The 23,807-nt window shown below is 45.0% G+C and overlaps 1 protein-coding gene and 1 long non-coding RNA gene across 5 annotated transcripts in view; one reads left to right on the top strand and one right to left on the bottom strand.

The window, feature by feature from the left end:
• The window catches only part of HHLA2 (HHLA2 member of B7 family), a 29,658-nt gene that overhangs the window by 4,528 nt on the left and 1,323 nt on the right, over positions 1 to 23,807 (top strand). Inside the window, exons 2-9 of one of the 4 annotated variants that reach the window (XM_014599126.3) lie at positions 6,591 to 6,678; positions 6,931 to 7,242; positions 8,224 to 8,481; positions 10,936 to 11,235; positions 17,332 to 17,438; positions 18,088 to 18,141; positions 19,337 to 19,400; positions 22,498 to 22,763. In XM_014599126.3, coding sequence (XP_014454612.1) covers positions 6,624 to 6,678; positions 6,931 to 7,242; positions 8,224 to 8,481; positions 10,936 to 11,235; positions 17,332 to 17,438; positions 18,088 to 18,141; positions 19,337 to 19,399 — 1,149 coding nt within the window. In that variant the 5' untranslated portion in view covers positions 6,591 to 6,623 and the 3' untranslated portion in view covers position 19,400; positions 22,498 to 22,763. Of the gene's footprint in view, positions 1 to 6,590; positions 6,679 to 6,930; positions 7,243 to 8,223; positions 8,482 to 10,935; positions 11,236 to 17,328; positions 17,439 to 18,087; positions 18,142 to 19,336; positions 19,401 to 22,497; positions 22,764 to 23,807 lie in introns of those variants that run through there. The other 3 variants (XM_014599125.3, XM_014599124.3, XM_006270514.4) reach the window with 3 other exon arrangements.
• LOC109280355 (uncharacterized) lies at positions 8,454 to 13,853 on the bottom strand. Its single transcript, XR_009459016.1, has 4 exons — positions 13,569 to 13,853; positions 11,719 to 11,843; positions 11,444 to 11,611; positions 8,454 to 9,933 (listed from the first exon to the last, which is right to left on the bottom strand). It is a non-coding gene; the product is annotated as an uncharacterized LOC109280355 (long non-coding RNA).

Raw genomic sequence — 23,807 nt, 5'->3', positions numbered from 1 at the left:
GCAGGTGTTGAAGGAGACTGTGTTCAGTGGGCACTATCATCTATCATGCATCTTATTTAGATGGGCTGCACTAAGCTATCCTTGTATGTTCCCATCAATTTTGTGGCAATGGGGGGCTGCTTTTGTGCTTTTGTTCCTCCTCAGTGTTTTGGCTAGTAGCAAGCAAATGCATTTTTTGCACCAGGTGAGGGTGTTGGAGCTTGCTCTGGCTTCTCCAAGTGCCAGCCTAGGACTCCCTACGCGCACACACACACACACACAGAGCGTATTGGCTGCATTTAATCAATACAGAGTTGGTTTCCATTACTGAGCACATGCTAAGATAGACAATGTATTTAATGCAGTTTCCTTGTATCGGAATGTAAGACTCGGAAGAAAAAAACCTTGTTTTGTATTCAAATAACTGCCTCATTGACTACCTACAAGCTTTTTGAGGTTACTTTCTTTGTAAAGCTCTTCAAAACCTTAACAGTCCTAATTCTTGAAAATTTTACAAGCTCTTTAATAATCTGTTGCCAGGTTACTATCAGAACAAGACAACAAGCTGAAATGCTTTCTGCTAAGTAAAACAAACTAAACCAGCTCCTTATCTTCTTTTTTCTAAGCACATAAAAATAGCAAGTTATTTCCCTAAACCCAATTAATTCCAAATTTACAGTAGTTATGCTGAAAGAAGAGTTTGGAAAGGTTGTAAAATACTACCCATTTCTCATTGGTTTCTCTATGAAATTCATGCTTTTGTAACATGAAATTCACTCACATTGGTGAATTTTATTTAAATAGTAACCTGTAACAAACGTCTCACACTTTGTTGGATCCCGGTACATCAAATAGAAACCAGAGAATGTTGTGTATGTGTATGTTTTGTTAGCCAAAACAAAATTTAAAGCAAATAAGCAATTACAGAAAGCAAAATAATGATGGCTATATGATTACATTTCCCAAATTTAAAAGAAAGAATGTAACATGGAATGCTACAGTATATCAAGAAAAATGTGTCTCTATTAGTTTAAAATCCGGTTATAGTCTTATTTCATAGGCATTTTTTGTTCTAATTGTACACTGTTCTGGGCAGATTTTCTGGGTAATACTGGTTTGAGTTTCTATAAAATTTAATTTACACATTTTCCAAGCCTAAAACTGCACTCCCTTTTGAATTTCCAGAGTAGAAATACACTTACGCAGTGTTTAGAAGTTTGAAATGAATTCTGAAGTCCAGTGACCTTCACAGATAATACCCAGCTAACTGCTCCCTTCCATATAAGCTCTTAGCATGACATTCTCAACAAGTGGGCTGCTTCATTCTGGGCTGACTACTGCTTCTGTTCTATTTTTAAGATTGTAAGAGCAGAATTTATTGTGGTATGTTACACTGTAGTAACAACTGAATGGACAACTGTTGCAGTGTGGTTTTCGATAAAGCAATAGCATGCTTTTTGCTAAGCCAAACAGGGGGAAAAAACTGCCTCCCACTATTACTTGAACCAGTATGTATCCATCTGTTGGGCTTCCCAGAGGGAAGGAAGGAAATCCCTATTTGTGAATCTCTCAGTGCCTCCGTCTTGTTTGGTATCTTAGTACTGTTGTGCACTGCCCACACACTTTGGCTTGGGATGAGAGGAAAATGTCAAGGTTTCAAATCTGTTTATCTTCTAACTCTATTAACATTAAATTTCCTGGCTCTAACTCTCCTCAGAGGTAGGATTGCATGAAAATCCCACTCGGCTGTCTAAATCTTTATGAAACAAGCTTTGTTAAGAAATAGAGAGAAATACGAAATAAAAGACTGTCACCTTACATACCTAGATTTAGAATGCATTAAGATGTAAGAATACAGGTACCACATTTCCAGAGCCTCAAAATAAACTAAATTCTTACAGGTTTCTAGAGAACAATCTTTGAACTGGAACCTGTTGTAACCAATGTAAGATACCACAGAAATCCTCTCAGGGATTTTGATATGTTATTCTGGATTGATATTCTGTCAGGAAGGTCTCACCATATCCTGACCAACCCTTGTTTTCTAGCAAAAATACCTTTGTATTTGCAGATGCACATCCTGTAGATTCATTAACTTGGACTGCATGTCAAATCTTTCACAGAAAAGTTCATTACAAGCACTGTGATTTTGGCAACAGCTGTACCACTAGATTTTAGCAGCATTATTTAGAATCCTAACTCCTCCTGCCTAGGACTTTGAAGGGACCTGCTCCTTCTTGGAAACCATTCAGGTGAAACCTCCTGCCTAAAGCTAAAACTGCTTTAAATTTGCTTCAGGGATGTAACTGTGTTGTTCTAAGGACACAGGCAGACAAGGTTCTTTGAGTAAATCCGATATCTTTTATTAGATCAACTCAGATAGTTGGAAAAAAAATTCTTAGTGAGGTTTTGGGCACCCACTCTATCCAGGAAGAGGCTGAGGAAGTGTCTGCAGGTGGTCTATGCTCTTCCTGGATAGAGTGGTAAAGCAGCCAGAGGCCAGTATGAATGCAAGAAAACCAGTCAGTTAAAATGTAAATTGAGATGATCTGCAGGTGAGAGGCAGGTGGTGGAGGGTTAAGGGGGAATGAATGTAGCTGTAGCCAAAAGATGAGAGACAGAGGTGGGGAGGGGAATGAGAATAGCTGGTAAAAAGTGGAGGGTTTACTTGGGAGTCAGATGTTAGGCAGATTATGTCATAAATCCAATGTCTATATTTAGTGAATGATTTTGTGTATCCAGGAGACTGATGTAGTGAAGTTCATGGGCTTTTCTGTGAAAGGTGTTTTGTAAATTCTCTTTAAGTATTTGAATCGAGAGATTGGAGAGAGAGTGGAGAAATGTGCTCCCACAGGTAGTTGGGTATTCTTGTCTTTGATAGATTTGCAGTGTCTGTTCATTCTGGTACAAATTTGTTGTTTGGTTTCTCCTGTATATTTTCCATCAGGGCATTTGGAGCCCTGGATGTATCTCATTCTGGAGGTGCAGAAATTTGCTTGGAATTTTCTCTTTAGTTATATATTATAACTGATGGATTGAGTACAGAGGTTAGCCTTGTTAGTCAGAAGACAGGCAGAAGGTATGGTATCTTGGAGACTAACTGATTTAGAGAGGCATGGCTTTCTAGGCAAAACCTACTTTGTCAGATGCTAGGAATGGACTGTCAGAAAATCTATGGAGTTAAAGGCTCATTTTCTTCTATCTAAGAATGAGTGGGAAAGCAGATAATTTTTGAGGTCAAGCTTTAAAAATATGTCAGTATTTCATATATTAGGAGCTTGACTCTGCAAGAGATGCAGGGTCTATACTACTGGATGTAAAAGATCAGCAGAGTCATCACAGGTTTTGCAACCTGGCCTCTGACTCCAGCAGAAACCATCATATATACTCCTTGATCAGGATTACCCACTGAGCCCACCTGGATGGTATCAAACTTATGTTTTATTCTTTCCACCTGAGTTCTGATTAGCATAGCTCTCAAATTTTGAATATTTATGATTTTGTACCAATAATGAAGGCTTATTCTCCAGCTCATGGAAAAACAAGCATCTTCTCATTAGCTGTCAACCCCTTGCTTCTGCATGGTTCCGGTTACTTCAGTTAAGTGGCCTTTCGTGATCCCTTTGCATATATACAGAGATGTAAACAAGGGTGCGGACAGAACTGACAATTTTTGTCTTATCTGGCCACAGAAAGCAGTTTATAGCCATGATCAAACACAAGCACACAGCTGCAAACAGCATAAAAATGGCTGAGTGGGTGAAAATCTGACCCCTCACTGCATGAAGTTTCAGATAAAGATGTTTCAAAATGTAGCATCTTCTGTAATTTCTGTCTGCTCTGCCTCCCAGCCTGTCACTATTTTTAGAAGGGGGGGGGGAAGGGAGTGGAGGGAGTTCAGTATGGGGTTTTTTCAACCCCTTGGAGGGTGGGGCATGTATATTGGAGCCTCCCTAGGTGGGGGGCTCCAATTCACCCGCCCCACCCTTCAGCACCAGCTGGGGAGCCCCATGAACAAGCTCCGTCTGTTGCCTTTCCCACCTCCCATTCGGTAAACTGGGAGCACCAGCAGAGAGCCATGGCCAGTGCTATGGGAACATGTCTGCAGGCTCCCAGCCGCCAGCTAGATTCCCCTCTTCCCTGAAACCAACAGTGAACTTCTGTTTGATTCAGTGTTACCATCTCTTGTCATGTATTGCAACTCTTATGATTTCTGGCAGTTTTTAAAAAGCCCAAGCTCCCACAGCCGTGTCATAGTCTCAGTTCTGATTTATTTTTACATTACATTACTGATCTTCAAGGTTACAGAGAACATCTTGAAAACATGAACCCCAAAGACCAAAAGGCAGTAAAAGAAAGTGTGTGTGTGTGTGTGTGTATATGTATGTATTAATTAGGGAACTATGTATGTATGTATGTATAATTAGGGACCTATTTAATTTGTGGTTTCGCTGATTTCATGGAAACCACAAAATCTGGGATAGTTTGCAAAATCCACAAAATCAACAACAAAAAACCCCATAATAAAAATAAAATGCTAGCACCTTCCCCTCACTGTTGGGAGGGGAAGATGCTAGCTGGTGGGGTGGCACAACGGTCAGCAGACAAGATGGCTTCTGCTTCATTATCCCTCCTCCCCCACCGGGGCCTTCCTGGCAATCAGAGCTGAGGAGTAGGGCCTCTCTCCCAATCAGTGCTAAGGGGTCGTACTCTCTGCCAATCAACGCTGAGAGGTGGGGATGCTGAGAAATAGAATATCTTATGGTTTTAAAGCCATTCATGATATTCTGGCCCCAATCATGATTTTGTATGCTTAGTGAGGCCCCAGATTGCACAACATTGTGGGGAAGAATGGCTTGGGACTCAGGAAACTGTTTGAGGAATTGGGAAATCTGGGCTTGAGTCTGCTCCACCACAGATTTCCTGCATGATTTTGGGTATAGCAGTTAACTGCTCTCTGGTTCTGTTTTTAATTGGTAAAAGGAGGGGCAATAGGATTCCCTTCCCTTACTGGAGCATTTTGAGAATCAGTACATTTAATAATATATACATTTTGGAGCCAGTGGAGCTCCATGTTGGCACAAGCTTCCACTTACCTGCAAAGCTGCAGAATAAGGGATTTAGGGCGGTTGTACACGTGATGGGGTTTAGTCCTCAGGGTTTTATTCTGTGCTCCCTAAATTAAAATGGTGGTTTTTTAACTGAAACGCACTGTTTCAATTTTTCTATCACGTTACTGCAAGGAGCCTGATCCTTTTTTTTCCTTTTTTTTTGTCAGAGCTGGAGCCTGCCTCAGGCCGAGGGGCAAGCTGCTAGTGGGCTGAGCGGCCCCTAAGCTGCGGGAGCCCCTGGCCATTCCCTCCATGGCAGTGGCACCTACAGGGCTGCTAGCGGGCCGGGTGCTGCCCCAGCTCACAGGCAGCACCTGGCCTGATCCAACTCTTTCCTGACCCTGAGCTGGGGCAGCACCCAAACAGCTATCAGCCTAACTGGGCAACCCTAAGGGGTGCTGCTGCTGGACAGTGAAGGACTCAGGGGTTGCTCAGCCTGCTGGTAGCTTGTCCTCCAGCTGTGAGAGAAGTGACCAGGCTCTGCTGGAAAAAAAAAGAAAAAGGATTGGGCCCCTCACTGCTTCTGGCTTCAGCAGATGCCTGCAGCTGGCAGGATGCCTGGAGCTGCCTGAGAACAGGCTGGCTTGCCCCTAGGCAGGAGGGTGTCTGGGTTTGCTGGCATCCAGAGAAGGCAGCGGGGATTGTGCACAGGGTGTTGGAAGCACCGGCAGGCTGCTAGCTGGCCAGGTGCTGATCCAGCTTGGAGATGCCTGATCCAACACTTCTCTAAGCCCACCCAGACTTCCAGTGCCCCACGCACCATTCCTGCCACTTTCTCCAGCCACCTGCACACCCTGCTGCCCTCCTGCCACCTTTCTGTGCTGCCCCAGGGGCAGGCTGGGTGTGCTGGTGGCCAGAGAAGGTGTCAGGGACAGTGCATGGGGTGCTGGATGCCCGAGTGGGCTTGGGGAAGCATTGGATTGGGTGCCTCCAAACTGGGGCAGCATTCGGCCAGCTAGCAGCCTGCCTGGGCATGCCCACACCTTATGCACTGTTCCACCGACTTCTCCAGCCACCAGAAACCCAGCCACTCTCCTGTCATCTCCCTGCGCTGCCCCAAGAAGAAACCAGCCTGTTCCCACACAGCTCTAGCCATTCTGCTGGCTGCAGGAGCCTGCTAAAGGCAGAATTGGCAAAGGGCCTGATCTTTTTTTTCTGCAGCGCCTACCCACCTCTCCCATGGCTGGTGGGGGCTTGCTAACAGCTGCATCATTGCAATTTGCAATGATGCAAACTCATCTAAAACCCTCAAAACTGGCACATATGTAATGTGTGACACCATTAAGCCACACAAATGTGTGACAAAAATGCAGTAGTTTCCCATCAAGTAATTCCCTTAGTGGGCAGAGTTTAGAGAACATTGACCTGTATTTGGTCTCTAAAGGGCCCTAGCACGTACGATAGAAACAACATTTTATATTTTACATGCTCATAATTAAGGGTAGGAAAGGAAAGCATTGCAGAGGAATTTACACCATATGTATTCCTTTTTATTATCAGCTGGAAGCAAAACTGCTATGAAGATAAGAGGACATGAAGGTGCACTTCCATCTCATTTTCCTGTTGCATGCATGTACTATAGTTTTAGGTAAGTTTTGGTGTGAGAACCATGCTGGGTTGTGGTGTAGTGAGACTATGACTGCAGGCCCCTGTCCTGCCCCAGGGATCTGTGATGCATATGTCACAAAGCAATAAGAAGAACAGATGATTAAACATGCTGTGAAACCTGCTAGAAGTAGAGAATCAGCTTGGCTGGATTTAAATTTGAGAAAGAAAAAAGCATAGAGACTCACCTAATTTACTCTCTTTATCTTGTTCATAAATATTTCTGTTCTTACAGGACTTGAAATAGTAACTGGACAGGTTTCCAAAGACTGCATTCTGCCGTGCTCCTTTCCACGTGGTGAAGAAGTAGTAATTCACTGGAAGAAAGAACTCCAAAATGTGCACAGCTACTACAGTGGGCAGGACCAACTAGCAAGCCAAGACTCTCAATACCGGGGTAGAACAGCTCTCTTTCATGAGGGGATTCCCAATGGAAATGCCTCCTTAAAACTGAGTAAACTGCACCAGACCGATGAGGGCTCCTATTCTTGCTATGTGGGGACAAAACAAACGAGAACAGAAGTGGAAGTCAAACTGTCCATACAAGGTCAGCAGAACACTTAAAATACAAACATTCAAGCAGCAAATCCTTTTATTTTCTTTGCCACTTGACATTGAAATACCCCTGACCAGTGGTGCCCAAGCTTTTGCCCTATGGGCTGGATGGGCAGTGCCTGGTCCATTTGTAGGTTGGATCTGGTCTGTGGGCCTGATCTAGTGTGTGGGGCAAGTGTGGCAGGATCCTGACTCAGCTGCAGGTGTGGGGCAGGGGTAGGGGGCATGACCCAGCTCTGATCCAGCCATGTGGGGTTACAGGGTAGGGGGAGGAATGTGGCTCAGCCCCAATTCAGCCATGCAGGGGGAGCGAGGGGACATAGCCTGGTCCTGATCTTACTGCATAGGGCTTGGGAATTTGGCAGCAGGGAGGGGTGGCAGTATTAATTGCCACTGCTCCCATGCTGCCAAATTTCTTGACTTGTGGGGAGCCATGTGGGCCGGATGCCCGACCCCTGCCCCAGACTCTGAGGTTCTGCACTCCTGGGCAGCTCTGTACTTTACCATTGCACTTCAGCTACAAAATATATTACAAGTAAGTTACAGCAGACAGAGGTTGAGAACTTCTGTACATAACTGGAGGTGAGAGTTACTACAGGGATATAGGTTGGCAGGAGGGAACCGGATACTGGATGGACATCAGTACGGAGTATGGATACCAAGGGGAGATTGGAAGTCAGTGAAACGTGAGTGAGGTGAACGCTACAGTGTGGGTGCGTCTACATGAGATGCTAACTGCACAGTAGTATTAGGCACAGTTAGCATCACTAAAAAGCTGTGCACCAGCACTAATGCACAGTAGCACCAGTTACTGTGCATTAATTTAGTATTTAGTTATGCAAGTACTAAAGTAATGTGCAGTAACTATGGCACATTAATGAACATGTAAATCCACCCTGTAATCTGAAGTAAACACATATAATTATGTTTAGCTCTGCTCTGGAGATTGTCTTCTACATTTTTGTCTTTATAGCTCCCCCTCATTACGCAATGGAATATGAAAAACAAGACTCTGAGAGACAACTGAAATGTTCTGCCTTTCTTGGCTATCCTAAGCCTAATATTATATGGCAAGATTGCTGTATATCAAGGGAAGACACAAGAACCGAAAGAACCCAGGATGGACTTTATTCAGTTAGAAGTGAGAAGAATATTACAGACAAAGCTTATTCTTATGTGTGTCACATTCAGTTTGGGGATCAGATCTGGACTGCTGACTGGAAGAGGGCAGGTGGGTTTGAACTATTTTCCATTCCTTGAACAAAATAAAGTGCAGGAGAGCTGGTCCATAAGGAAAGCAGTTCATCTACATGGTGATGGCTTGGCAATGAGATGAGACTTAAGGCTGCATCATGTTCAACTAAGGTTACATGGCTCAGATAATCAGAAAGCTGGGATGGTCAGCCAGCCTGTGAAACAGAAATGACTCACTGACAATCATTCCACAAGGAGGTCTCTGTGAACTACACCTGATTTGCTCTGTGTTGGATTCATATAAGCAGTTTTACATGCCCTATGTTGCATAACAAAGATTTTTGCATCATTTCAAAGACAGAACAGTTCAGCAAATAAATTTGAGGACCATAGTCAGCCTGACTTGAGTTTTGAGTTTGTTACACGTTCACATAGTAGCTTGGAAGTCAATGCAAACTCATTATCACAATACTCCACCAAATACTAAACCTTTGCTGTGGACAGCTAGAGGTGACCATGCATGGTGGAAGCAGCTAGTCTTGCTTCGTTACACTTCACTAACTCTATACTATAACAGCACTCAGAATAGAATTCGAGAAAAACAGTGCCAGGAGGAAGCTCAGGGGTTTATCTAGTCCAGGCACCTGCTCAGGGCAGGATCATCTCTGCCTAAAAGATGCGACAGCCCAGATTTGGGAAGCATTATGTTGGGTACAGTGGGTCTTAAACTTTCTAGACTCAAGGAACTGCAAGGAAAATGCCAGTTTTTGGTTTTCACACTTTTTTTGACCACAGAAAAACAACAGAACAATTCTTTTTTGCAAAGAACTCAGAAAGACCATAACAGGTCAGAATGTTTTTAACACTGTGAATTCCTATGTGAAATCTCTGAGTGTTTTAATTAGAGCGGCTCCAAGAGATCTAATTAAAAAAGTACCCGAAGCGTCATGTGTATCAGCATCCCCATGCTCGATTAATCAAGTCTGCTCTGATGCACTATAATTACAGTGCATTGGAGCAGCCTCTCTGCGAGTGTATAAGCGCCCTCTGGGATTATCTTGTGAAGCATATTTGCTGACCTAGCTGTGCTAACATTGTGTGGCATCTTCAGCATCCTTGAAAGGATCTCAAGGAACCCCAGGCTGCTGTGATTAAAAATTACTGGCATAGACCAGGGTTTGGTAACCTTTATCAGACATGGGCCTGAACAACCCAGCTCTGATCCAATGTAGGCCGAGTGGCTTTGGCAGTGTATCAGTGGCAGGGAGGCTTTCTCCACACCTGTGCTGGTATGGGCACAACTTCCAGCCTGCGGGGAGATGCACTGGGGCTGGACAACTGGAAACTGTCCACTCCAACACTGCTTCTCCCTGCTGTCCTTCTCCCTCTGGCTGCAATGTGGGCACACGTCTTTCTCTGTCATGGCCCATGATGAGACAGCCAGGCATGAAGCTCAATTCTTGCTGACCTAAAGCATCTTCCTGGTCTCCTGCAACCAAAATGAAGATCAAGAGTAATACAATAAAAAATGGTCATTTTCTCAATGATAATTATTCCCCTGCTAGTTATTACATTTCATGAATTATTTCCACTGCTGTTGTTTGCTTTAGGAATTGTGAAATAGTGCTAGTTGAGGTTCCCCCCCGCCCCCATGTTTGTTTATTTTTATATAGTTGACTAAAGTAAAATATTGAGCACAGAAACAAAGATTGGTATCCAGATATTTATTTTTCAGAAATGATCCTTACCCATTTGAAAGCTGTATGATATTTAAATCAATTTAATATTATTTTAAACAAAAATCAATCACTTGTGCTATAAAAATTTAAACCTTTAACTGAAAATATGAAAAAACTCAGAAAGACTGCAACAGGTCAGAATGTCTTTGTAGCTATGAATTCCTCTTGGAATGTCTGGATTTATCTTGTGAATCATGTAGGTGTTTGCACACCTAACAGTGCTAATATTATGTGGCATTCCTGCAGCACCATTGACTGGATCTCGCAGCAGCCTAGGGTGCTGCTGCACCATGATTGAGAATGACTGGTTTAGACTGTGAATAGAGATCAAATTGGCACAAGACATCTGCCTGCGAAGGTGCAAGACCATGAAATCTTATTGCCAGTCAGTTTCAGTGCACGATTTTTGGAAGATGACAGTATTATGCAGGGAGACAGAAGGGGGGAAAACACACAGCAAAAAACCCGAACAAGAAATATCTGAAACCTCTAGTAAGACATGGGCTTTTTATTTCATTTTAACAAATATTAGGTCTACAACTACAGTGCCTGAAATATTCTGTAAAGAAGTAGCTTTTGTATGCCTACATTTGGGAAAGCTTTCAACAAAATTATATCACTGTGCTCAAATATTCTTTGATAATGAGGCACTAAATCATATGAAAATTCTCTGAAAATGGACTTCTTCACAATAACTTCCTCCAACTATTGCATTTCCATTAACAGGTAATACTTTTAATTATATATTTCAGATCTACTTTGTAGAAGTGAAGGAGGTACCGCCATAATCCCATGTGAAGTTTCTGCTGAAAGTTCCTCATACACTATTACTTTGAAAGCAATAAAAAGTACATCTACTTCTGTTCTGGCATCCTTCAATAGCACATCAAGAAGCCCTGTACTTCTGCCAGAAAGATTCTATTTGGACACAGACAAACCACATAAATATAAGTTAAAGATAAGTGGCCTGACTCTAGATGACCAGGGAGAATATCTGTGTAATGTTTCAACACCTCAGTACACAAAACTGACTATAACGACTTTACAAGTTGGTAAGTTGCTGTGATTTCCCCATTGCCGGACCTCCCTTGGGAGAAAACAGTTAAATCTATCTAGTGTCAAGGAAAATTCTCTCAGGAGTCCTTCAAAAGATATGGGGAGGAAGAAATATTGTGGTGTTATTAGAGAAATATTGAGCTAGATCAGAAAAACCACACAGGTTTACCTTGTTGATTGTTGAGATTTTTGCACTTTACTGACCTCAAAAGATTGTTTGTCCTTCAGCAACTCTTTCTGGACTTGGTCTCATGTGGTGCTCAATACCCAGTGACTTCAGTTGGAAATGAAAGTGCCCAGCAACTTGCAGGCTCAGACTGTCAATGCTGTGTTGAGGGAGAAGTTTTTTTGGCTACCACGGCCTTTGCACACCTGATAAGAGAAATGGTTACATTGGACACTCATGGGTTTTGGCTTTTTTAGATTTTATGCTATTATAGCAGTCTGTTTTCCAAACGTAAATGCATGGGTGTGCATACCTATATTTTATGGGTATTTCACATTTGCAACTGTGATAACTCTTTTATGTTATTTCCTTCCCTTCATTTTCCAGGGAAGTTACCACTATTGCTTCCATGTCTTGCCTGGGTTTTCTGGCCAAAGGCTAAAAAAAAATAAAATGAAATTCAGGTTAATAGAAGTATAACATAAATAAATTTTAATGAGAATAGTCATTTGGAGTTGTATCTCCTTCCTTTGTAGTGACACCTACAGAACACAAGCTCCTCATCCAGTAGCACTTGAGAAGCTGTAGCTGTTAAATTAAGTTGCTTAAAAGACTGAAGTAGGACCTGGTGTAGAGTTCCTGATACTGTCTTAAGATGAGAGCTGTTGAGCACTTTGTCAGGTTGATGGAAAATAATTTGGGAGAGAGGCATCTGGTGTAGAAATGTATATTTGTGAAGTATTTGCATGGAGATGGTATTTGAATTGTGCTAGTCCAGGGGTTTTCAACCTTTTTTAACAAGTGTACCCCTTCTGCCTCAAAGTTTCAGCTCATGTACCTCTTCATATTTTTTCTTGTTTTTAAGGGGTGGGGGAGGGAGACAGATCAAGGCCCCCATGGTGAGCGAGGGAGTGGGGTTGGTGCTGGGGTAGGGGCAGGGGCAGACACTGCAGAGGCAGGGTAGAGTGTGGAAGGGAGCCACAAGAGCAGTCCATCCGGGGGGTGCAGGGAGTGGGGTGTGGCTTTTGCTGTGCACACCCTTTGCCCCCCAGATCTCTGCATGGGGTGGAGGCAGATGCTGCTGCAAGCTGGACTCTGCACTCTGCTGCCACTGCCCCAAGAGCTGTGCAATGCCATGTGCCTGCTTCTGCTGGGTGGGCAGTAGACATGGACACATATGCAGAAACATACACAGAAACCCTCCCCCCGCAGCAGGTAAGTGTGTGTGGGGGAAGGGGTGGGAGGACCAGATCGAGAAGTGGGGGTTGGTGTGTCTCCATGCCTGTGCCCAGGAACAGGGCCGGAAGGGCGAGGGCAGCGGTGTTCCCTGTGGGCCACATGCACACTGCCTGGCTTGCCAGATGGATGGAGGGAGCTGGGGCTCATATGCTGCCGCTGCCACCTCCACGCGCTGCTGCCGCCACTGCGATGCCCCCCACCACTTTCCCACAGCTGGTTGCACACGCAGCTCTGTGGGCTGCTGACAGGCCTTGCACCTGGCCAATTGTGTGCTGCTCATCAGCAGCTTGTGGAACTACATGTGCAACCAGCTGTGGAAAAGCTGCATGGGGTGCAGCAACGGTGGCAGTGGCACACTGGCGGTGGTGGCTACCACATGTGAGTGCCCCACCCCATCCAACTGGCACATGTGTGGCCTGCAGAGGGGCACTGCTGCCCTTGCTCCCCACCCCCCGGCCCTGCTACTGGGAGGGTGCACAAAGTGTGGGCAGAGAGAATGAGCTAGAAAGGCTGTGGGGGGCGGGGAGGTGCTGCAGTGTGCTGTGTGTGGCTGGCGGTGCCCAGTACGTCCCCCTCCCAGGTAAGAAGCAAAGTACGGGAACACATCGGAGGAGATGCCACTGCCGCATTCTCCCTCCCTGCTCACCTGCCCACCCATGTGTACCCCCTATGGCCTTTCTAAGTACCCCTGGGGGTACACATACCCCTGGTTGACAACCCCTGTGCAAGTGTATGACAGATTCTAGAAATAACGCATAAAATGAGAAGAGAAGCAGTATAGGGACACAGTCTTGTGCAACTTCCATTTATGTGGAAGGAAGTGTGAGGAAGAGCCTCAGAAGGACATACTGAAGGAACAATTGGACAGGGAGGAGGGGAACCAGGAAAGGACTGAGTCCAGAAGAGGAGAGCAGAATTTCATACCTGTTTCAGTGGACTATAGGAAGCAAAATCCAGATTGAAGGTTGGTGGTGTTGGGGGGACTATGATGACATGCTACACAGCAGCTGTGGGCAGCACTATTGGTGAGCTTTTAAATGAAAGGGAGAAGGGGCAGAAATTGAACAAGCAGCCATAAGTAATGCCATGTGTTTTATTTGTTTATAAGATGGGATAGATTCAAGCTTGTTTATACTGTGAATTGGCTGACATGAAGTGGGGAATGACAATGGAGGTAATGGAGATCAAGAAATGGGACAGAATGGGATAACTGGGGAATAATGTGCTATCAGTAAACATAGTGTTACAATATTAAAGGCTTTCCAAGACTCCTGTAACTTGTTGCCCTGTTGAGCATAGCCTCATCAACATAGATGCAGACTCTGTGGCTGCTCCAGGGCTCAAGCACCCACCAAAAAAAATTACTGGGTGCTAATTTTCAGATGTTAAAAACAAACAAACCGAACAAACATACTTTATCACAGCGGTGAGCAAAATACAGCCTGCGGGCTGGATCTGGCCTGCCAGGCAATTCTATCTGGCCTATGGGGCCCCTAAAAAATTAGTAAATTAATATTTATTTTATCTTGGCTGCCTGTCAAAGCTGTCAGGAGCCAGGGGCAGTAGGGCCCAGGGGGAGCCCTCGGCAGAACTGAGCAGCTCAGCCCCACCCCACCCCCAGCCATTTTCACTGTCTTCCTGCCCCCACGCTGTTCTTGCACCATGTGGCTCCTGGCTGCATCACCTGACCAGGCAGCACAGGGCCCCACCAGTACATGTGTATGTATGTGTGTGCCTGTGTGCGCGTGTGCAGGCAAGGGCAGAGTGTGTGTTTGCAGACAGGGGTAGTTTGTATGTGTGTGTGAGGCAGGGGCTCTGTGTGTGTGTGTGTGTGTGTGTGTGTGTGTGCAGGCACGGGCAGTGTGTGTGTGTGTGTGTGTGTGTGTGTGTGTGTGTGTGTTCATTGGGTGAGTCCCACACACACACTCCACCATAAACATGTACCCCCCCTTGCACTGTGTAGAGTGCACATGCAGAGTGCACATGCAGAGTGTATGTGTGTGTGTGCAGGCAGGGGCAGTGTGTGTGTGTGTTGATTGGGTGAGTCCCACATGCACACTCCACCATACACATGCACCCACATCCCCCTTGCACTGCTATACATGCAGACCCCCACACCCACAACCCTTCATACACCCCAGCCAACTTCTCCCACAAACCCCATACCCACCCACACCCCACATACCCACAGCTCCCCACAAACCTATACATACCCCCCCATGATATACAAGAGTAAGACTTCATTTTAAGCTATTGTGCAATCACCTCTGTGTACACTACACAAACACATGTAAGTCAGGACAAAAATATTTTTAAAAATCAAATTAATTAATGTTGTAGATGTTTACTTTTTAGAATATAATTTGATATTTTTCTGCTTCCGATATAGCAAAACCCCTTGCTGAAAGGAGTACTTCTGGGGACAACAGGAGGGACTTTGGGTGGCAAAGGTCAGGGGTTAGGGGGCGGGGGCAGGAAACCTGTCAAGGGGTGGGGCTGCCCATGTGGCCCTTGACAGCTTGCCAAAACTCAGTAAGCAGCCCTCCGCCTAGAAGAATTGCCTGCCCCTGCTCTATCAGAAGTGACCAACCTGACGGTGGGTGGTTGGACCCAGAAAGGTGCTGCGCGAACAGGCCGGGGACGGAAGGGTTACGGGACCTTGTTTCTCCTTCTCTTATCTCTCTTCCTGATGACAGAAAAACAATTAAGGAGGCGGTGTAACAAATAAATGTTTTACTCACACTTTCGTATAGGTGGTTTCCTTTACAGCAGTTTCAAGATTAAACTCGCTGTTAACTCGAGAGCTCTAAACACGTTTGAATGATATACTCGGTCGTGATGGGGGCATCCGGGGGGAAGGGATTTTGTGGATGCAGGACCTCCGGTGAGGGTGATCAGGCCTCTCCGATATGGCGTGGGTCCCTGTTTTTTGGTGCACGCGCTTTTCCTTTTAAACGGGCTGCATCCGCCCGCCCCCTGCCAATCATCATGGGCCGGGACTGCCGATCTCGCAGCTATCAGGCTACGCCCACTACTTCCCCCACGCCATGAGCACAACTTGCTCTCATGTTGGCGTTTGGTCATTTATATATTTTTTTTTCTTTGTCGCAAGAAGAAGCAGCACACTACTTCAACCTGGCTCTGAACATCTATAAAGATGGAGTGTTTCAGGGGGGCTTTTTGGCATTTCTAGCTAAAGCTGATTCAATCAGCTGTTAGATAAAAGCACCAAAAAAAGCCCTGCTAAAGAACTCGATCCTTACAGATGTTACAGAGCTGGGTTGAAGTAATGTGCTGTCTCCTCTGGGCATGAGTGGGGCTCAGCACAGGAACGTGCCAAGTTAGAAGTAAAGCACTGGGTTTTTTGGGGGTGGGGGGATTATGTCTGCAAGCACCCACTGGCAAAAAACAAAGTCAGCGCCTATGTTCCTAATTCAGCTGTTTCTTCTTTTAGAGTACAGTACAGCATTGATTCTCTGGAATAACCAGTGTCACGATCATTCTGGATGGTCAATTTTTCTGGATAAACAAACACCACACTAGGAAGTACTGAAAACTATACTTTAATTTTTGTAATGTACAGCAAAGAAATGGTGGTACTGTGTAATACAGTAGGTGCATACATTACCATAGGCAGAACTTTTGTTACACTAATTGTCATTGTAGATCAGTGATTCCCAATCTGTGGTACACATACCAATTGTACACAGACAACCTGTCAGTGGTACATGTTAACAGATTTATTATAATTAATTTATATGACAAAATTTTGCTGGTGGTACTTAATGTTGTATTATTTTTAAATTGGTGGTATACAATCTGTTAGAGTTTGGGAACCACTGTTCTAGATAATCAATGCTCTACTGCATTTAGAAGTGGACACAGTATTCCAGATGAAGGCAAAATTCTCTGTTTTCAGTGATTCTCAATCCCTTTCCTTATCCATCTTAACACTGATTTTTTTTTTTGACTGATGCTCACTGAGCATATGGCTTAGCTGAATTGTCCACAGTGATGTCCAGATTTTTTTCCATGACTTGTTCCAGTAAAGTAGAACTGAATAAAAAGTGCTTATATGGCATTTGTAAACGCAGTTTATTCTCCATTCATGGTGCCCTTTATTTGGGTCTTCTTTCAAGTAGTTGGGAGTTGAATTTTAGGTGACAGTTGTTATTAATTCTTTAATGTAAAAATCTATGTTTCAAGTTTGCTAACAGTTACTAAGAGTTCCATAAAAAAGCGAGGAGAGGGACTATTGGTGGTACTGGTTACTACACCAGAGAGTGTTTACAGGACCAGGATAATTCATCTTTTAACCAGCCTGTTGGGTAAACCATCCACACACTCTGTAACAGAATACCCAGAACTGAGACTAAAGAAGCAAATAACAAGTGGCAAGCTTTCAACTGTTTGGATTTGTCATTTTAAATTGGTATTCTCTTAAGATTGCAGAATTTTAGAGCTTGTATTAAAACTATTGGATTTTAAGACTGTGATAATATTAATGGACAGACCAAGGCGGGTTCCATCTGCATTACAAATTTATGAATTCTAAATTAGAACTAAAAAAGGACAGGTTACTACACTTTGGGGGATGCTATAAGCATTACTTTGTAATATTATGAATTATTATGAAGCTCTTTTATTTAATTATGTGAAATTAAACCAAAATATATATTTTCAGAAGAAAGAACAAGTACAAATTCTGCTGTATCTGGCACTGGCATTGGCATTGGCATTGTCATCGGCATTGTCATCACTGTTATTGGCGGCATTTCATATTATTTATACAAGGTGCGTATGACTGCGGGCATTAGCAAACACACTTCCACACACTTTAGTACAAGATTCATGTAAAAATACAACTCCAGGTGTTAAGGTTGAACCAGAACATGGACAAAAACTACTTTGGGTTAAAAAACTGGCAAAAGATTGGAAATGTAAAATGAAAAAAAGAAAAAAGTTGTAGTTAACATTCCCCTCTTCCAGCCACTTCCTGTGGCTTGCAGGCAGCCTCCATGACTCTCTGTACCCAGTGTCTGGGTTGCACTACTTTGGATGTTGCCTTGGGCAAGTTTTTCTCTTAAGCAACATACTGTACTTAGCTAAATTAAAAATTGCCATGATGAGGTTGAGCGCAAAATCAAAATTAAGAGAAGAAACTGCATTCAAGCATATCTAGGTTGCAAGATGGCAAAAAAAAGGTATGCTGGATTTGCCTAGTTTGTGTATCATACTGAAGCAGCAGCAGATGCTTGCATTTCCAGAGATCCCAAAACTATTTTGTCTATTCCTGACTCCTGAGGCATCCCCAGTAGCCCAGTTGGGGAAGGGTGGATCCTATTGTCTTAATTCCTTTGTAACCTTGTCTAAGCTTGTCTAAGTTGGTATTTCACCATATTTGGCTTTGTCATGTAACTGTTCATTTTTTCCCCTCCCACAGAAAGGACACCCTAAACAAAACCGGAGTGCGGTAAAAACTGCGTCACCTTCAGAGGTAAGGAGTATTTTCTCTTTCAACTTGCTTTGAAATCTGCTTGGTTTTATGTGGGACTGTTAGGCTTACAGGTGGTGACTGGGATCCTGTCTCTGTAGTTACAGGTAGTTGGGATTTATATATAAATGTCCTCAGTAGCCTCAGATATTAGTATTCTACCTTCTTCCATATTTATGTCCTGTGTCTGTAAAACCAGAAATGGAAAGACCGGTATTGTTGATTTCTTGGGTAACATTTTCCAAAGTTGGTACAAATTCCCTTTCACAGAAGGCTCTTGATTCTGAAAAAACCCACCCTGGGTGAGCATCAGGGTGGAACATACTGTGGTGACCATTTAAGTGTAAGGATGCACCTCATAAAACCAGATTTTCAACTGGTTTAGATACATTGCCCCCCAGGAAACACTTTCCCGTTATTCTTATGCGGTACCTGATAATTGATAATCCTGCCCCAAGGGCCACCTTCTCGTTCCAGCCTACTCCCTTAGCTTGGAAGCTCTTCTGAGCATTAGGCCAAGCTCCTTCCACTGTGTATCCCTCCCTTCAGTGTATTTCAACTTCACCCACAATTCCCTGTTCCTGATTTCTGATACATCCAACTTCCTGTGTCTGCTGCCTGAAATTAGAGCCAAGCATAGAAGATACAAGTATTCACCATCCAGCACAGAGTGTCAAGGGCCTGCAGCAAGGCAGTAGCCCTTGACTTCAGGAGGGCCAGCTTCAACAAGTTGAGGAGATTGGTAGGAGAGGCATTGCGGTCCTGGAGAGTAGGGGAACTAGGTGTCCAAGACGAGTGGTCGTTTCTTAAGAAGATGATCCTCCGAGCCCAGGGGGTGACAGTCCCAACGTGAGTCAAAGGGGTGCTCAAAAGCCCCCTTGGCTCACCAAAGGCATTCAGGAACATCTGAAAGCCAAAAAGGGGGTGTACATCCAGTGGAAGGTGAGGGGGCTATCACCAAAAAGGATTATACCTCCATAGCAAGAGTCTGTAGGGAGGCTGTTAGGAAGGCTAAGGCGGAGATGGAACTAGGGCTAGCAACAAAAATCAAGGACAACAAAAAGTCCTTTTTTAAATACATAGGGACTAAAAAGAAGGCACCAGGCAATGTAGGGCCCCTGCAAGATACGCTTGGCAATCTGGTGGTTGCACTAGATGAAAAACCAGACCTTTTCAACAAATTCTTTTTTCTGAGCAGGAACCAGTAGCTCTCCTCCCCCGGGATAAAGGATGGACTCCGGAGGGACTCCGCCAGGCCTAGGGTAAGGAAGGACCGAGTTAGGGAACTTCTGGAGGGGCTGGACATGTTCAAATCAGCAGGTCCAGATGCTCTCCACTCTAGGGTGCTCAGGGAATTGGCAGGGGTCATCGCAGGGCCCCTGGCATGGCTTTGAGCACTTGTGCTGCTCTGGCCAGATGCCAGAAGACTGGAAGAAGGCCAATGTGGCCCCCATCTTCAAAAAAGGGAGGAGGGAGGACCTGGGCAACTCAAGGCCCGTTAGTCTTACTTTGGTCCTGGGGAAGCTCTTTGAGAAGATTATCCAGGAGCACATCTGGGAGGGACCAGCAGAGGGACGGATGCTCAAGGGCAACCAGCATGGATTCATTAGGGGCAGGTCCTGTCAGACCAACCTGACAGCCTTCTACGATCGGGTCATAAAATCATTGGACGCAGGTGTCGCGGTGGTTGTAGTCTTTCTGGACTTCAGGAAGGCCTTTGACACTGTCTCTCACCCCTTTCTCATTAAAAAGCTAGGTGACTGTGGCATTGATGCCTACACAGTCAGATGGGTCACAAACTGGCTGAGGGGCTGCACCCAGAGAATGGTGGTGGATGGGTCCTATTCAACCTGGAGGGAGGTGGGCAGTGGGGTCCTCCAGGGTTTGGTCCTTGGGCCTGTACTGTTCAATTTCTTTATCAGTGACTTGGACAAGGAGGTGAAAAGCACCCTGTTCAAATTCACTGACAACACCAAGATTTGGGGCGAGGTGGGCATGCTAGAAGGGACAGGATACAACTGGATCTGGATATGTTACAGGGGTGGGCAAATGAGAATAGGATGGGATTCAATACTGACAAGTGCAGAGTAATGCACTTGGGCAGGAAGAACCAGCAGCATACCTATAGGCTGGGGAACTCCCTTCTTGAAAGGACAGAGACAGAAAGAGATCTTGGAGTCATTATTGATTCTAATATGAACATGGGCCGCCAACGTGAGGATGTGGTCAGCAAGATTAACCGCACCTTGTCATGCATCCACAGATGCATCATGAGCAGGTCCAAGGAGGTGATCCTCCCCCTCTATGTGACACTGGTTAGGCCACAGCTGGAGTACTGTGTCCAGTTCTGGGCACCACAGAGGGATGTGGACAGCATCAAGAGGGTCCAGAGGAGGGCCACCCGCATGATCAGGGGCCACCTGCAGGAGAGGCTAAGGGATCTGGACCTTCACAAGAGAAAGCTGAGAGGGGGTCTAGAGACAGTCTATAAACTTACCAGGGGGGACCAGAAGGGAATGGGTGAGACCCTGTCCCCTGAGCACCTCCCGGAGTAACAAGGAATAATGGTCACAAGTTGATTCAGAGTAGGTTCAGGCTAGACAACAGGAAGCACTACTTCACAGTCAGGGAGGCCAGGATCTTGAACCAGCTTCCAAGGGAAGTGGTGCTGGCTCCTACCTTAGGGGTCTTTAAAAGGAGGCTTGATTGTTACCTAGCTGGGGTCATGTGAGCTTAACTTAGTGGGCGTCATATGAGCCCAGTATTCATTCCTGCCCATGGCAGGGGGTCAGACTTGATGATTTGCTCAGGTCCCCTCCAACCCTACATCTATGAATCTATGAAATAGTGGACAGACTCATTTCTAGGAAGACTCCACTCTACGAAGCTTCCTTTTCCTGTTCCTCAAGTGACTGATCAGTCAGTCTGCCAGATGCTTAGCTGTACTATTGTCCATTTATGCAGTCAGCAAGCAGAGTACTAGGCGAGCTCAACTTTCAGGATTGCCACCAAATAGAGATATAGACATGTACACAGAATATAGCTGCTGGGTAGAGAACTCAAGTAATAGGTTTTTTAATTGCCACAGCCCTGTATTGTCTATCAATGAGTACCAGATATAATGACAATGGAAATTCTGGAGTGGGATTGGGATTATCATAGCCTGTTGTATGCAGGGGAAAGGAGAAGGCTGGATGGGAATGGAGGGAGACAGATGGAGAAAGAGAAAGCACGCAATGTGGAATAAGCAAGTTACATAATAAGTATACTAATAGGTAAATTAATTGAAGAGCCTGTGGCCCCTGGCACATATTCAGTTAAAGGTATGATGGGATCCGATCCCAGATCCCAACAATCACACCCCCTACCATGGAATACATGCCTGGCAGGAGGTGTTATTGTGGGATCAGGGATCGTTCCCAATCATGTTATATTGCTAGTGCAGGGGCCACCTAGGATCACTGGCAAATAGCAATCTAGTCAGGTGATCAGCACCACCAGCTTTGGCAGTGCATCAGAGTGGAGGACTCTAATGCACCCTCCCAAGGCTGGGAGCTCTGATCAGCTGACTGCTGCTCCCAGCTTTGGAGGTGCACCAGAGCCAGGGGTACCCCAGAATCTGAGAGCAGCAGTCAGCTAATCAGCACTCTCAGCCTCAGGGGTATGCTGGAGTCAAAGGCTCTGATGCGCCTCCCAAGTCTGGGATACCCAGTCAGCCTGGCCACACATTTAATTTAAGGTATGATGGCACCCGCCACAAAGTTATTACACATTTTGTGCAATACCTTTGTGGTTTATTCCATTTTATTGCACTATTAATTGCATGAATGCTTGGCTGGGTTACTGATAAGATGTGATTAAGTGGTAAACAAATCTTAAGTATAAGATCTAATCTACCACAGGCCCACAGGTCACAGAAGTGTTCCGTATTCTACTAAAAAGAAGCATTACACTAGGGAAGTATTACACTGGAGAAATCACTTTAATCCCAGCTAAACTGTGTTTTTCACTTGGACCATTCCATGTAGCCAGTGGATCAGGTGGTAAATTCTATAATTTCTGCTCTTTCTGAACAAAGAGGCATTTAACTGTTCCCTCATTTGACTTGAGCAAAAGATGGCTAACCTGCCCATCAGCTCCAGTGAGGTTTTCTCAGCGACCTTTCACTCAGTAGGAAACAAAGATGGAAATCAGTACATAAAAATCAATACATAAAAATTGGCAAAGTTTAAGGTTATTCAATCTTTAAGTTGATATGGCAAAGTTTAAGGTTAATAGTTATTCAATTTACAATATTTCGAGTAACAGCGTTTCACACTTACAACATTTATAAATTCACACTGTTTCAACTTTCTGAAGTCAGTTTCGAATTTACAACACCTGATCCGACGCAATGCCACACCAGCGAACAAGTTCATTGCTTTGCCCATCTCCCTGAAGAGCATCCCAAACTTCCTTGGACTCTTTCTTTAAGAAAGCAGACAAGACTCCAGAAAAACCTGCAGCCAAGACTCCTGAGAAGACTCCAGCCAAGAACCCTTCAAAAAGTCCAGCAAAGTCACCTTAAAGAAGTCCTTCCAAATCAATATGAATGCTATTTACAATAAATTTCTAGTCTCCTTTTATGACCAGGTTATCTAGTGTCTTTTTATGACCAGGTTACGAAACGCCTGGACACAGGAGGAGGGGTGGATGTCATATACTTAGACTTCAGGAAGGCCTTCGATACGGTATCCCACCCCATACTGGTGAACAAGTTAAGAGGCTGTGACTTGGATGACTACACAGTCCGGTGGGTGGTGAATTGGCTAGAGGGTCGCACCCAGAGAGTCGTGGTGGATGGGTCGGTTTCGACCTGGAAGGGTGTGGGCAGTGGGGTCCTGCAGGGCTCGGTCCTTGGACTGATACTCTTTAATGTCTTCATCAGCGACTTGGACGAGGGAGTGAAGTGTACTCTGTCCAAGTTTGTGGATGACACAAAGCTATGGGGAGAAGTGGACACACCAGAGGGCAGGGAACAGCTGCAGGCAGACCTGGACAGGTTGGACAAGTGGGCAGAAAACAACAGAATGAAGTTCAACAAGGAGAAATGCAAAGTGCTGCACCTAGGGAGGAAAAATGTCCAGCACACCTTCTGCCTAGGAAATGACTTGCTGTGTGGCACGGAAGTGGAAAGGGATCTTGGAGTCCTAGTGGACTCCAAGATGAACATGAGTCGGCAGTGTGACGAAGCCATCAGACAAGCCAATGGCACTTTATCGTGCATCAGCAGATGCATGATGAATAGATCCAAAGAGGTGATACTTCCCCTCTATCAGGCGCTGGTCAGACTGTAGTTGGAGTACTGCATGCAATTCTGGGCGCCGCACTTCAAGAGGGATGCAGATAATCTGGAGAGGGTCCAGAGAAGGGCCACTCGTATGGTTAAGGGCTTGCAGACCAAGCCCTATGAGGAGAGACTGGGGCACCTGGACCTCTTCAGCCTCCACAAGAGAAGGTTGAGAGGCGAACTTGTGGCTGCCTATAAGTTCATCACGGGGGCACAGAAGGGAATTGGAGAGGTTTTATTCACCAAGGTGCCCCCGGGGGTTACAAGAAATAATGGCCACAAGCTAGCAGAGAGCAGATTTAGACTGGACATTAGGAAGAACTTCTTCACAGTTCGAGTG

This window comes from Alligator mississippiensis, chromosome 1 (genome assembly GCF_030867095.1).
Source record: "Alligator mississippiensis isolate rAllMis1 chromosome 1, rAllMis1, whole genome shotgun sequence".
Classification (NCBI taxonomy): domain Eukaryota; kingdom Metazoa; phylum Chordata; order Crocodylia; family Alligatoridae; genus Alligator; species Alligator mississippiensis.
This window is presented reverse-complemented; position numbering and strand designations above follow the sequence as displayed.